At 47.0% G+C, this 12,910-nt stretch overlaps 1 protein-coding gene and 1 pseudogene across 6 annotated transcripts in view; one reads left to right on the forward strand and one right to left on the reverse strand.

The window, feature by feature from the left end:
* The window catches only part of MEGF6 (multiple EGF like domains 6), a 177,255-nt gene that overhangs the window by 37,684 nt on the left and 126,661 nt on the right, over positions 1-12,910 (reverse strand). For all 6 annotated transcript variants that reach the window (XM_061600698.1, XM_061600697.1, XM_061600700.1 and 3 more), the window contains 7 exons: positions 11,606-11,728; positions 10,821-10,994; positions 9,372-9,503; positions 7,509-7,637; positions 5,217-5,345; positions 4,935-5,069; positions 3,035-3,169 (listed from right to left, as the gene is read on the reverse strand). In XM_061600698.1, coding sequence (XP_061456682.1) covers positions 3,035-3,169; positions 4,935-5,069; positions 5,217-5,345; positions 7,509-7,637; positions 9,372-9,503; positions 10,821-10,994; positions 11,606-11,728 — 957 coding nt within the window. The remainder of the gene's footprint in view (positions 1-3,034; positions 3,170-4,934; positions 5,070-5,216; positions 5,346-7,508; positions 7,638-9,371; positions 9,504-10,820; positions 10,995-11,605; positions 11,729-12,910) is intronic.
* Positions 4,195-4,313, forward strand: LOC133373018 (5S ribosomal RNA; annotated as a pseudogene).

The following is a 12,910-nucleotide window of genomic DNA, read 5'->3' on the forward strand; positions in this document are numbered from 1 at the left end:
ATTTTTATCTCTGTTGTCAGCAGAAATATGCATGATGATACAAAGGGACTTTCAGCCAAAAAGCACTTATTCAGAAGAGGTACATTTTTTTTTTCTGAGCAGTAAACCCTGGCCCCTTCTGGTCGCCTCATCTCAAAAAGGATATTATAGAGTTGGAGAAGGTTCAGAGGAGGGCTACCAGAATGATCAAGGGGATGGAGCGACTCCCTTACGAGGAAAGGTTGCAGCATTTGGGGCTTTTTAGTTTAGAGAAAAGGCAGGTCAGAGGAGACATGATAGAAGTGTATAAAATTATGCATGGCATTGAGAAAGTGGATAGAGAAAAGTTCTTCTCCCTCTCTCATAATACTAGAACTCGTGGACATTCAAGGAAGCTGAATGTTGGAAGATTCAGGACAGACAAAAGGAAGTACTTCTTTACTCAGCGCATAGTTAAACTATGGAATTTGCTCCCACAAGATGCAGTAATGGCCACCAGCTTGGATGGCTTCAAAATAAGATTGGACAAATTCATGGAGGACAGGGCTATCAATGGCTACTAGCCATGATGGCTGTGCTCTGCCACCCTAGTCAGAGGCAGCATGCTTCTGAAAACCAGTTGCCGGAAGCCTCAGGAGGGGAGAGTGTTCTTGCACTCGGGTCCTGCTTGCGGGCTTCCCCCAGGCACCTGGTTGGCCACTGTGAGAACAGGATGCTGGACTAGATGGGCCACTGGCCTGATCCAGCAGGCTCTTCTTCTTCTTATGTTCTTATGCATATTAAGTAAACCAAACAACTTCTGGGGTATTTTTGGACTGCAGAGTTTGTTTCTAGAAAGAAAACGGGTAAGTGATAACAGAGTAAACTTTGGGGAGGGTATATGGATGACAGCTTGTGGCAATGTCCTAGAAGGAGAATCCTGTAGGTCTACTCATGTGTAAGTTACACAAATAAAAGCCAGAAATTTGCCCCCAGGAATTTTTGCTGGGGTATTTTGGGATCCCCGTGTTTTTTTTGTTTCCAAAAGGAAACCGGTAAGTGGTAATTGGCTGAAATTTGGGGACATCGTACAAATTAAAATCTGTGACAACGTCCTTGAAGGGCATTCCTGGAGGTCTACTTAGGTGTAAATTACACAATGAAAAGTGCACCAGGGTCCAAAAGGGCCCCAGAAGTCTGCATGAGTGCTACTTCACTTTGAGATTTTGTTGTATAAAGTGACCAACACGTGCCATCACAAATAAATAAATAATACATAAATTATCCGAATAAGTCAATAAAGAAATAAAATTATTTAAAGCAGTGGTTCCCATCCTTTTCCCCCCCCTCCGCACCACTTGAACATTGCTGAGAGTCTTGGTGGACCATTTCACGATGGTTTGTCACCTGTTGTAACACACTGTATGATTTTCGATTGTATCTGTTTTGCTTCTTTTTATTTCCTAACTTTTGAAGCCGTTAAATTTCAATGGATTTCATACAACGTGGCGTAATCTTAAGGTTAGTTTTATAAGTGTATTAGTCCTTTTGGCTTTGTATCGCTTTCGTGCCTTCAGTAGTTTGATGGCGACAATCTTATCGTTCAGTTTTGTTCTGTTATCTACAACGGCCTATGGCTCAAGCAATAAAGTTGAACGTTGCCTATATTGTATTTTACTGTACTGCAGTTTGAAGAACGTGGATTTCAAGTGGCAATACAAGAAAATGCAGTATGAGAAAGGAAGCAGCAGCAGAAATAAAATTAAAAATCGATACGAGTGCTTAATGCGATGGATGTGCCGTATCCTGCCTTCAATCACAAACACGCCGTGGACCACTGAAGATGATGTGATGCAGACATGGATATTGGGGGCAGGGGGCTTGCATTCCCCTGCTCCCTCCCCAGTTCAAGCCCTGGGCTGCAAACACACCATCGAAAAAATGGAGGAGGGGAAAACACACACACACGATTTGGAGATCTAAAGTAACGCCATCATTTTTGTGCATTCTTCCCTCTACGCTAATTGGGGACAGATGCTCGTCCTGACTGTTAATTGCTTCCAGATCCTGTATCGAAGTCCGGAGCCCAATATCGCCATTGAAAAAATTTACGTTATTTCCTGTCTGTCCTTCCCGAGGGCTTAAAACTTCCACCGCTTCTTTTTAAAAAAATATGCTTTCAAACCACTTCCATCGTTGTTCCCTCCCCTGAAAAATAATCAGCCAAATTGCTGCAGCATTTCACTCCCTCACTTGATTTCTCTGCAACTGAGAGTGGGATCATTCCTAAGAGACAAACACATTTTTTTTGGCTTGGGGGGGGAGTCCTTTGATCATTTGTATATGATGAGGAAAAAGGAGAGAATGAAATGAATATGCAAGTTCGAGTGTTGCCCAACTAAGGAAAGATGTGTCAATTAACTGTATGAGTTCTAGTTGACTAATCAATGAAGGCTGCAACCCTACACTCAATTTACCTGTAAGCAAGCCTAACTAATTTACTTCTGAGTAGACGGTGTAGTGGTTAAGGTGTTGGACTATGACCTGGGAGACCAGGGTTCGAATCCCCACACAGCCATGAAGCTCACTGGGTGACCTTGGGCCGGTCACTGCCTGCAGACACATATAGGACTGCACTGCAAGGCTGCAGTCTTATGCATCGGGATTTTTAATGCTGTAATGTAATTTGTATGTTTTTATGTTGTACGTTGCCCAGAGTGGCTGGATAACCAGCCAGATGGGCAACTAATAAATCTAATAAATAAATAAATAAAAAATGCATCCGGCTGTGGCCCTCCAGATGAGACGCTGTTCAGTTCACTAGGGTTCCCATCAGCCCCAGGGAGCATGGCCAAGGACGAAGGGAGCTGTAGGTCAGCCACATCTACAGTTCCCCAGGCCTGTTACACGCAGTTATTTGGGGTTAAGTCCCATTAAACTCAGTGGAACTGAGTTCTGAGTAGACTAGCTGTAAGGCTTACAACCCTATGCACGCTTAGAGAGGTCTGGAGTGTCTGACGTTCCCCACCCATCTAACAGAACTTTGGTCTGCCTGCATGTTGCACGCACGTCTTACCCCGGCTGCAGTTCTCCCCGTGGAAGCCCTCAGGACACTGCTTCTGACACTCTCCGTTGACGTGATCACAGGGCGCTCCAGAAGGGCAGTCACATTTACTTCGGCACCTGATGCCGTAGTATCCTGGCTCACATTCTGCAAACAAGGAGACCAGGATGGAAAATTTCAACCCACGGCTGGGTCGGCAGAGGAGAGGGGGCAGATTACAGGCGGACAACAGCCTACAATTGCAGAAGGTCCCTGGTTAAGTGGCAGGGATCTTCCGTTATAGAAGCTTTGTTCAACTGCAGGCCCTCAGATTTTGGACAACGTGCCCCATCACCCTAGCGTCATCTACGCAGGCTTGAGCTGATGAGAGTTGCCATACATCCAGCGGGGGGGGGGGGGAAGGCTGCATCAAAACAGACTGCACAGATCCACTTCCAGTCAGAATGGGGAGCATCGACCAGGGTCCGTGTTCTTCATCCTTGGGCAACCAGATGATGCTGGGCTGCAATGCCCATTGTAACGGAGGTAGCTGGGGGCAGTAAAGGCAAGCGATGGTCTAGTTCAGGAATGGCCCTCAAGATGCTGTTGGACGTCTGCTCCCATAATCCCTGGCCTTTTGCCATGCAACCTTGGGCCCCCAGATGTTGCCGGGCTGCAATGCCCATTGGCTCAGCTGGCTCGGAATGATGGGAGTTGTAGTCCAACAACATCCAGAGAGACCTAAGGTGGAAAGGCCCCAGCTCCATGGTAGCACATCTCCCTTGCGTGCAGAAGATCCAGATTCAATCCTTGGAATTACCAGGTAGGGCTCAGAAAGAGTCCTGCCTGAACCCCCGGAGAGCCACTGCCAGTCAGTGCAGACAACACAGAGCTAGATAAGCCACTCTCCTAACATTGTATGAGGCAGCTTCATCTGTTCATTGGGATCATCCATAGCTCAGGGGCATTGCCTTGCAGGCAGAAAGATCCCAGATTCAGTCCCTGACATCTCCAAGCAGGTTTAGGAAAGACTCCCTGCCTAAACCTCTTTGAGAGCTGCTGCCAGTTAGTGTAGTGTAGCATAGACAATACTGAACCAGATGGACCAGTAGACTAGACTCAGTACTACATCCAGTCGTAGTCCGACTCACAGTAGGCCCACTGGAGTTAATGGACATGGCTAGCTTAGGTCCGCCTATGGCCATACTACCCTGAAGACGCCCAATCTCGTCTGATCTCGGAAGCTAATCAGGGTCAGGCCTGGTTGGTACTTGGATGGGAGACTGCCTGGGAATACTGGATGCCGTAGGCTTGGAGGAAGGCAATGGTAAACCACCTCTGAATACCTCTTACCGTGAAAACCCTACAAATACATCCAAAAAAGATTCATTGGGTTGCCATAAGTCATTATCAACTTGAAAGCATATAACAACTTAGGTCCATTCACTTATCTAGGTCTACTTTGAGTAGAAGTTAGCTGGATACAACCCTCTGTATTAAGGAAAGTGGTGCAGCTCGGTGGATGCTGAAGGTCCCAGGTACAATCTCCGGGCATCTCCAAGCAGAGCTGGGAGAGACCCGTATCAGAATCCCTGGACAGCAGCTGCCAATCCGTGTAAGCAGTAGAGAGCTAGACGGACCAGTGGTCTGACTCAGTACAAGGCAGTTTCCTATGTTCATATGTTCCTGTGTCACAAGGAAACATCTGCAGCTCAGTGGTTAGAGCTTTACATGCAGAAGGTCCCAAGTTCAATTCTTGGCATCTCCCAGTACATCTTCACGTGTGAAGGCCTGGAGAGCCTCTGCCGGTCAGTGCAGACAACACTGAGCAATATGGCCCAGCAGCCTGTCTCCGTATAAGACAGCTTCCCATGCTGTCTACTTGGACCTGAGCGCCTGGCATCCGAGCACCCTCTACACAAGAGCGACTCACTTGCTTGGCACCTTTCGCCGTAGTAGCCAGGTTTGCACATGCAACTTCCATCTTTCTTGTCACACTCTTGGCTGTTCGGCTGGACACACTGGCATTCTTTGGAGCAGCCTGTGCCATAGGCCCACTTTGGGCAAGCTGAGATGCAAGGGGGTGGTGGGGTGGTAGGGAGAAATGAGACAAACCGTAAAAGGACTGCGGAAAATGCGCAAAGATTATCTGGGGGAAGGACTCCAAGGGCTCTCCCTCCCTCCAACAAAGAAGAGGACGCAACGGCCGACTCACCTAGATGACAATATCGCCCATAAAGGCCTGGTTCACACAGACAGGCTCCGTAAATCCGATGGCAGCGCCCCCTGTTGGCACAGTTGCATTTCTTCCTGCAGTGCTTCCCAAAAAATCCTTTGGGGCAACCTGAAAATAATCATTGAAAAAAGACCACTGAAACAGAAAGGTTTTAGAGAGCGTGACAGGGCAGAGAGGCACAGAGGAAGCTGTTTTTTCACCAAGTCAGGCCACTGGCTCCTCTAGTATTGGCTACACTGACCGGCAGTGGATCTCCAGGGTTTCAGAAAGGAGGTGTTTCCCAGCTGCAATCTGGAGATGCCGGGGATTGAACCTTGAATATGGTTCCCAGGCAGTCTCCCATCCAGGCACTGACCAGACCTGACCCTGCTTAGCTTCAGCAGAGAGCTGGCCTCCAGTGCCTTCAGACCATAGCCTGGGACCTTATTATATAGAGGATGGTCTAATTCCTTTACATCAGAAATGTTCCATCCATCATTGGGAGGACACACAAAGCCCTTTCTTCTTTCCAGCAGACGTCAGAGGATTTGGGACCACCAAGCTCATTTTGAATTTTGTTTATATTTTTTTGCAGATTCTTGGCCTATCCCTCCCAACCCCCCAAAAAACAATTGGCTGCACAATTTTCTCGGAGGAGAGGAGGAAAATAAATACAGAAATACAGTATCAGGTGCCCCTTGAACTCATTTCTACTATTCTTGAGTTCCCTTTCCTGGAAAATCGCTTCCATATGTTCCCAACTATTTCTGTGAGGTCATGTTAATGGATTTCAGTTCCTTGTTTCCTAGCCTTCAATACATCTGTCAATTTTTTTAAAATACCTTTTTAAATACCATTTTGTGGCAGAAAAGAGAGCATTTCTATTTTATCTCACAATCATACATAGGCGTTTTATTCCACTGTTTCCAACAGTTAACATAAGCATGAATCGCAGATGTATATCCTTGAATACCAATGCACAATGGCTCAGCAATGCTACATGCGAGAAGGTCTTGGAATTGTTGTTGATCACAAGCTGAACATGAGCCAACAGTGTGATGTGGCTGCAAAAAAGGCAAATGCTATTTTAGGCCACATAAACAGAAGTATAGTTTCCAAATCGCGTGAAGTACTAATTCCTCTCTATTTGCCACTGGTTAGGCTTCACCTTGAGAACTGCGCCCAGTCCTGGACACTGCACTCTAAGAAGGATACAGACAAACTGGAACGGGTTCAGAGGAGGGCAATGAGGATGATCAAGGGACTGGAAACAAAGCCCTATGAGGAGAGACTGAAAGAACTGGGCATGTCTAGTCTGGAGAAGAGAAGACTGAGGGGAGATATGATAGCACTCTTCAAGTACATGAAAGGTTGTCACATAGAGGAGGGCCGGGATCTCTTCTCAATCATCCCAGAGTGCAGGACATGGAATAATGCGCTCAAGTTGCAGGAAGCCAGATTTTGACTGAACATTAGGAAAAACTTCCTATAAGTTAGAGCACTACAACAATGGAACCAATGACCTAGGGAGATGGTGGGCTCTGCAACACTGGTGGCATTCAAGAGGCAGCCGGACAGCCACCTGTCGGGAATGCTTTAAACTGGATTCCTGCCTTGAGAAACGGGGGTTGGACTCGATGGCCTTGTAGGCCCCTTCCAACTCTACTATTCTAGGATTCTATGGTATCAAGGAGCCCTAATTGGGTCATGGCTCTTTGATGTAAAGTTATGGTTGCTTAAGGAAGGAGTGCTTGTTGACACTTTTATGTCTTTGTAATTTGCTTTCCTCTAAGCTGATGCATTCTTAACTGCTGCCTAGATGATGATTGCCATTTAATATTCATTAACCTCCCTCCTAATTTAGGCGATTATCCGACTAACTGACATGTAAACAGGAAAAAAAGTGGAACAGAGTGAGCATTTTCACAACCATATTCATTAAAAAATTACGTATTTTTTTCCCGCTTAAAAAAAAAATCAGCAGACCGCAAATGGGAGCAACCAAAAGGTGGACTGGCCATGAAAGCCAGGCTCTTGGAATTTGAGTGGATTGGAACTAGGCAACGAAACCCATCTCTAACATACAGTGAAATTTGCACTATAGTGCCGACAAATTTTCACGAGGTCCTTCACAAAAAAATCCAGAGGCAGAAATCTAGAGAAGACTGGAAAAGATGAGAACGGAGAGGGAATGAAGCAGAAGGTTCCGTCCATCTCTACCCATATGGTCCAAAGCTCTACCTCCTGGAGCAGGCGAAGTGGTACTTTCATTCCAAAGAGCTGGAGCCTTACCGTCTTCACACATCTCTCCGCTGACTCCAGGCGGACAGCGGCAGGCCCCAGTCACCGGATTGCAGGTGCCTCCGTTTTGGCAAAGGCAGGTAGAGCTGCAGTTCCTGCCGAACATGCCTTCGGGACAGGCTGCAAGAGGGAGATGGAGAGAGGCAAAGAGGACCCATGAGACACTGGAAATAAAGTGGTGGTGTGCCAAATGAGACAGGCCTGTGGAAAAGTAACAACATTGAGCATTGCCTTCCTAGGTCCCCATTAAACCAGGAGTAAGGACCCGTTTTCATCCCAAGGGTCACACACACACTCCTCTGTCCTCCATCAAGGCAAGCAAGAGACATTATCAGAGGTCATGGTCACCTTCCAACCAGACAAAAACACTCGGGGTGTGAAGCAAGGCTAGTGAGGGTTGGCCACACCCCGTGACCTCCTTGGCCACACTCCCGTGACCTCACAGCAGTCCCTTCCCTAGTTTTAGAGGACATCAGCTACCACCAATGAGAGGTGTTGGCTTGGCAAGGGGTGTGTAGTCTAGAGAGAGTTCCAAGGGCCACATAGAGAGGTCTGGAGGGCCACATTAAGCCCCCAGGACTCAGGTTCCCACCCCTGCATTACAGCATGATAACTTATAGACTAGACTATCTACTGTATGTGGGACTAGCCTTGAGTTCAGAAACGGCATATAATGCAGAACGGTGCAGCCCGGCTTTTGGCTGATGCAGCTCCATCTCAGCATATTCCACTGGTGCTGAAAGCGCCGCTCTGTCTGACAGCATATTACTGATCTAAGTTCAAGCTAGCCGTATATAAGGCCCTAAATCGCCTACGATCAGGTTGTGTGAAGAACCGCCTTGCCCCTTATACATCAGCGATCCATCCCATACGTGGCACAACACTGGTAGCCCCATCCCATTTTCAAAACCTGAAATTTCAGGCTGTAAAGAAAGAGGTCGGTTTTGGTTTTAGTTCAGAGTTGGAGGCTTGCAGCCTTTCCCAACCTTTGGGGTCCCCAGATGTTGCCGGACTAGAGTTCCCATCATTCCTGACCACTGGCCACGCTGGCTGGGGCTGATGGGAGTTGTAGTCCAAGAATATCTGGAGGCCCAAAGGTTGGGAAAGGCTGGTTTATTTATTTTATTATGTATTTATTATTTGATTTATATCCCACCCTTCCTCCCAGCAGGAGCCCAGACGTTGAGGTGAGAGACAGAACCCCAAAGGTTCCCATCGAAAAATGGAAATGGACTGCCTTCAAGTTAATCCCGACTTATGGCGACCCCATGAATAGGGTTTTCATGGTAAGCGATAATCAGAGGGGGTTTCCCATTGCCTCACTCTGAGGCTGAGAGGCAGTGACTGGCCCAAGGTCACCCAGTGAGCTTCGTGGCTGTGTGGGGATTCGAACCCTGGTCACCCAGGTCATAGTCCAGCACCTTAACCACTACACCACACTGGCTGTCTAAGGTTCCCATCAGTGCAGCAAACAAGTTCATTAGCCTTTAAGAAGCCAGCAGCATTTCTAATCTGCTGCCGATAGGTTTATAACGTCAGTCTGAGCATGAACGCTCAGATGGGACGCCCATCGCTGAACACACGAAGGTCTGAACGACAGAGTGGGATCTTGGGGGGCAGATCACGTGTACGGCATCCACACAACTTTGCTGAGGATTTTTGCCTGGGAATTCCAGGCCAAGACAAACGTGGGAAAATGCAGGCCATGACTGAGAAAGGCCGGCCCCTTCAGTGTTGTTCCAAGCCAGCTGGCTTGCTCCTATCTCGTCACTCTTTGTATTTAATAACCTCTTGGAAGGAAACCTTTTGGCAGGCCATCCTTGGCTGGGGCGTCACCTTTCTGACTCAACTCACTTTGGTTGCAGAGGATTCCCCTCCAGCCATCTGGACAGTCACAGCCCGTACGATCCTCGTTGCACAGCCCTCCGTTCTGGCAATCGTCACATGTCAGGCTGCAGTCGTGGCCGAAGGCATCGTCCAAACAGACTACAAGAAGGTAAAAACATGACGGAGACCAGCCTTACTCCAAAAGGCAACAGTAGCTTTTTGAAAGGACTAACTCAAGCCGTAGCTCAGAGGCAGAGGATCTGCTGTGCACGCAGAAGGTCCGAGGCTCAATTTTGGGCACCTCCAGGTACGGCTGGCAAAAGACACCTGCCCCAAATCCTAGAGTGCCACTGCCAAGTCTGTGGAGACAATATTGAGCTGGATGTAGGAATGTGCTAGAATTCCGCCCAATTCGGATTTGGTACTGAATTCCCCATTAACTCGTTTACTTGCTATCATTGTGGATAGGATTTTTATGCAGTGATTTTCTGCAGATATTTTTGGAAACTGTCTAAAAAAACCCTGTGTCTAAAATATTGGTATTAATATTGATGTTTTATTGATATATCCCCTCAAAATATTAATATTTCCTTTCAAAATATGTGTATGAATAGCAACATTTTTTCCAAGGGGAGGGGGAATCGATCAGTGAAAGCAACAGCTTGCAGACAAAGAACATACGCAAATCGGTATCAACCTGTTAGGTTGACAGAATGCTTTTGAACCGGCACTGGCCCTAGATAGACGGGCCAAGGGCCTGACTCGGAATAATTGCTTAAATTGGTGTTTTGATATATTTAAACTGCTGCATCACAAGATTTATTGTAGTGCAGAACCTGGTGAACAGCTAAGTTCTAACCCATGCTTCAGCAAATGCGCTACAATTCCCAAAGAGTGAATCGTCAAGGACATCCCCCTTCCACTTTCCCTCATCTCTCTTGCTCTCTGTGTTGTCTCCGAGTCAACACTCCACTACCACAGACATCCCTAGGAGCCAATCAGCAGAAAAGAGGAGGCTGTGTTTTAACTACTGGGCAGAGTCTTCTCAGAGCTGATTCACCTTCTTCCATCCTGTTTGGCTCCAATCAGCATGAAAGGACAAGGACTCTTCTCAGTGGCTAAAACATTCCCTTTTCACGCTGACTGGCTCATACATAGAAACCTGGCAGGGTTCCTGCTCCCAAAAAAGTAAGGGGTCTGCAACCCCCCTGCAACCCTGGATGACTACACCCGATTAGCATGCTTGGGGGTGGTGGTTCAGAATTATTATTTTTTTCAGAACCAAACAAATCCAGTGAGGACTAAGCATGTTCAGTGGGTGTGAATACTGATTGTTATGGGGTGGAGGAGAAAAATGGAATGGAGTTCCTGGAAAAGGGCATAGCTGGCTGGCTGGCTGTAACCCTGAACAAGAGCACGCATTTTAGGAGGGAAGGTACACTGCAGTGCTTTGTTGCAGGTCCCAGGTGTGCTTACTGAATTTCTCAGAGAGAGCGTGCTCTCCTCTCGCTTCGGCCTCCCCCTCCTCTTCCTCGACATTGTAGTCTTCGTCAAACAGCTGGGTGAGCTCATCCCGCAGGACAGCCACGTGGGGGAGTGGGCGGAAGATGGGGTGCCGTCCATCTAGGGCCTCTATGGGTTCATCAAGTACTGCGGGAGAAGCAAAGAACATTCAAGGACATTTAAGAACAGGTGGGGAGCAAAGAGGGAAAAGGCAATGGGCTTACAAACTCAACACAGACCAGGACAGCGCAAGCGCTCTCCTTTGTTTTCATTCTGTAAAAAAAACCCTCTGGGTTGGATCCCGCTAAGTTTTACTCAGAGTAGATCAAGTTCATCATTTCAATAGGTCTTGTTGTTATGTGCCTTCAAGTCTATTACAACTTATGGCGACCCTATGAATCAGTGACCTCCAATAGCATCTGTCATGAACCACCCTGTTCAGATCTTGTAAGTTCAGGTCTGTGGCTTCCTTTATGGAATCAATCCATCTCTTGTTTGGCCTTCCTCTTTTTCTACTCCCTTCTGTTTTTCCCAGCATTATTGCCTTTTCTAGTGAATCATGTCTTCTCATGATGTGTCCAAAGTATGATAACCTCAGTTTCCTCATTTTAGCTTCGTGATAGTTCTGGTTTAATGTGTTCAATGGGTCTACTCCTTTCCAAACAAGGATATAGACTTGCATCCCTTGTGGATGCAACTCACGGGATGGGCCGGGGTCGAGGGGAGGCTGAAGAAGGCTGAGCAAAGTTGACACTTACAAAGACAGCTCCTCCGGTCCTCATCGAGTCTGTAGCCAATCTGACAGCTGCAGTGGAAGGATCCCGCAAGGTTCTGGCACAGGTGCTCGCATCCGCCATTATCTGAAGAGCACTCGTCCACATCTGGAAAGTGAAGGGAGAAATATTTCTTGAGAGTTTTCATCTACGAAGCTTGACGATTTGTCCCCCAGAAGCTGTTCTGGTCATTGCTGTCACATGTATGCTCTGCTTTATTGCCAAAGTGGCTGCACATCAGTTTACAAGTATAAAACTAATTACAAAATGACGGAGGAAACGCACTGAAAAATATGGGATGAATGAAGGATTTATTTATTTGTATTTTATGTCTTACATTTATAACCTGCCTTTCCACCAAGGAGCTCAAGGTGGTGTACACAGGTTTCCCCTTTTCCCTTTTATCCTCACAACGACCCTGTGAGGTAGGATAGGCTGAGAGACTATGACAGTCCAAGGTCACCCAGTGAGCTTCATGGCTGGGTGGAGATTTGAACCCTGGTCTCCCAGGTTACAGTCCAATGCCTTAACCATTACACCACACTGGCTCTCAATGGGAAGACCGATCAACACCCCACAAGCAAATCAAGATGAATGCTCATCGTCACATAACCTCCCTGCAAATAAATCAGAATGAATGCTCAATAAAGCCCAGGCATAGTGCAACCTTTGCATAAGCTTTGTTGAAGCAAACCAGGATGAATGCTCAATAAACAGGTCATCTGGAGGGGCCTTGTCTCTGCCCCATGACAAAGTTTTGAGAACCTTTGGGTAGAGCATCCCACGTGTCTACAAGAGGCACAGCCACTGTCCTCACCACAGATTGTAGTCTGGGATCAAACCACGAACAGTGGCGAACACCCTCAAGCTTTTGCAGTTAGCATTTTATAAGTTTGTCTTTTCAAGTTGGCTTCATTTGCTCACACCAAATTCTTAAACACATCTAGGGGTGAGCGGGGAGAGAAATTTGTGCAGTTTTAATTTTAATGCGGACCTGCCAAATTTGCACTTCCCAAACTAAAATGTGACCAAGACCCAGCTCTCATTCAAAATGCATGCTCTTCTGAGTTTTGCAATGCAGTCCTCAAACCAAATGTGGGTTTCATGGAAAGTGTGTGAGAAAATGCATGTATTGGTGAAAGTGAAGGGAAAATAGTGGTGTACACTAGGCAAAATGGTGTACAAAAATCTGCATATGAGCCAGTGTGGTGTAGTGGTTAGGGTGGCGCACCAGAACCTGGGAGACTAGCATTCAAATCCCCGCTTGGCCATGAAGCTCACCGGCTGACC

This window comes from Rhineura floridana, chromosome 18, assembly GCF_030035675.1.
Source record: "Rhineura floridana isolate rRhiFlo1 chromosome 18, rRhiFlo1.hap2, whole genome shotgun sequence".
In the NCBI taxonomy this organism is placed as follows: domain Eukaryota; kingdom Metazoa; phylum Chordata; class Lepidosauria; order Squamata; family Rhineuridae; genus Rhineura; species Rhineura floridana.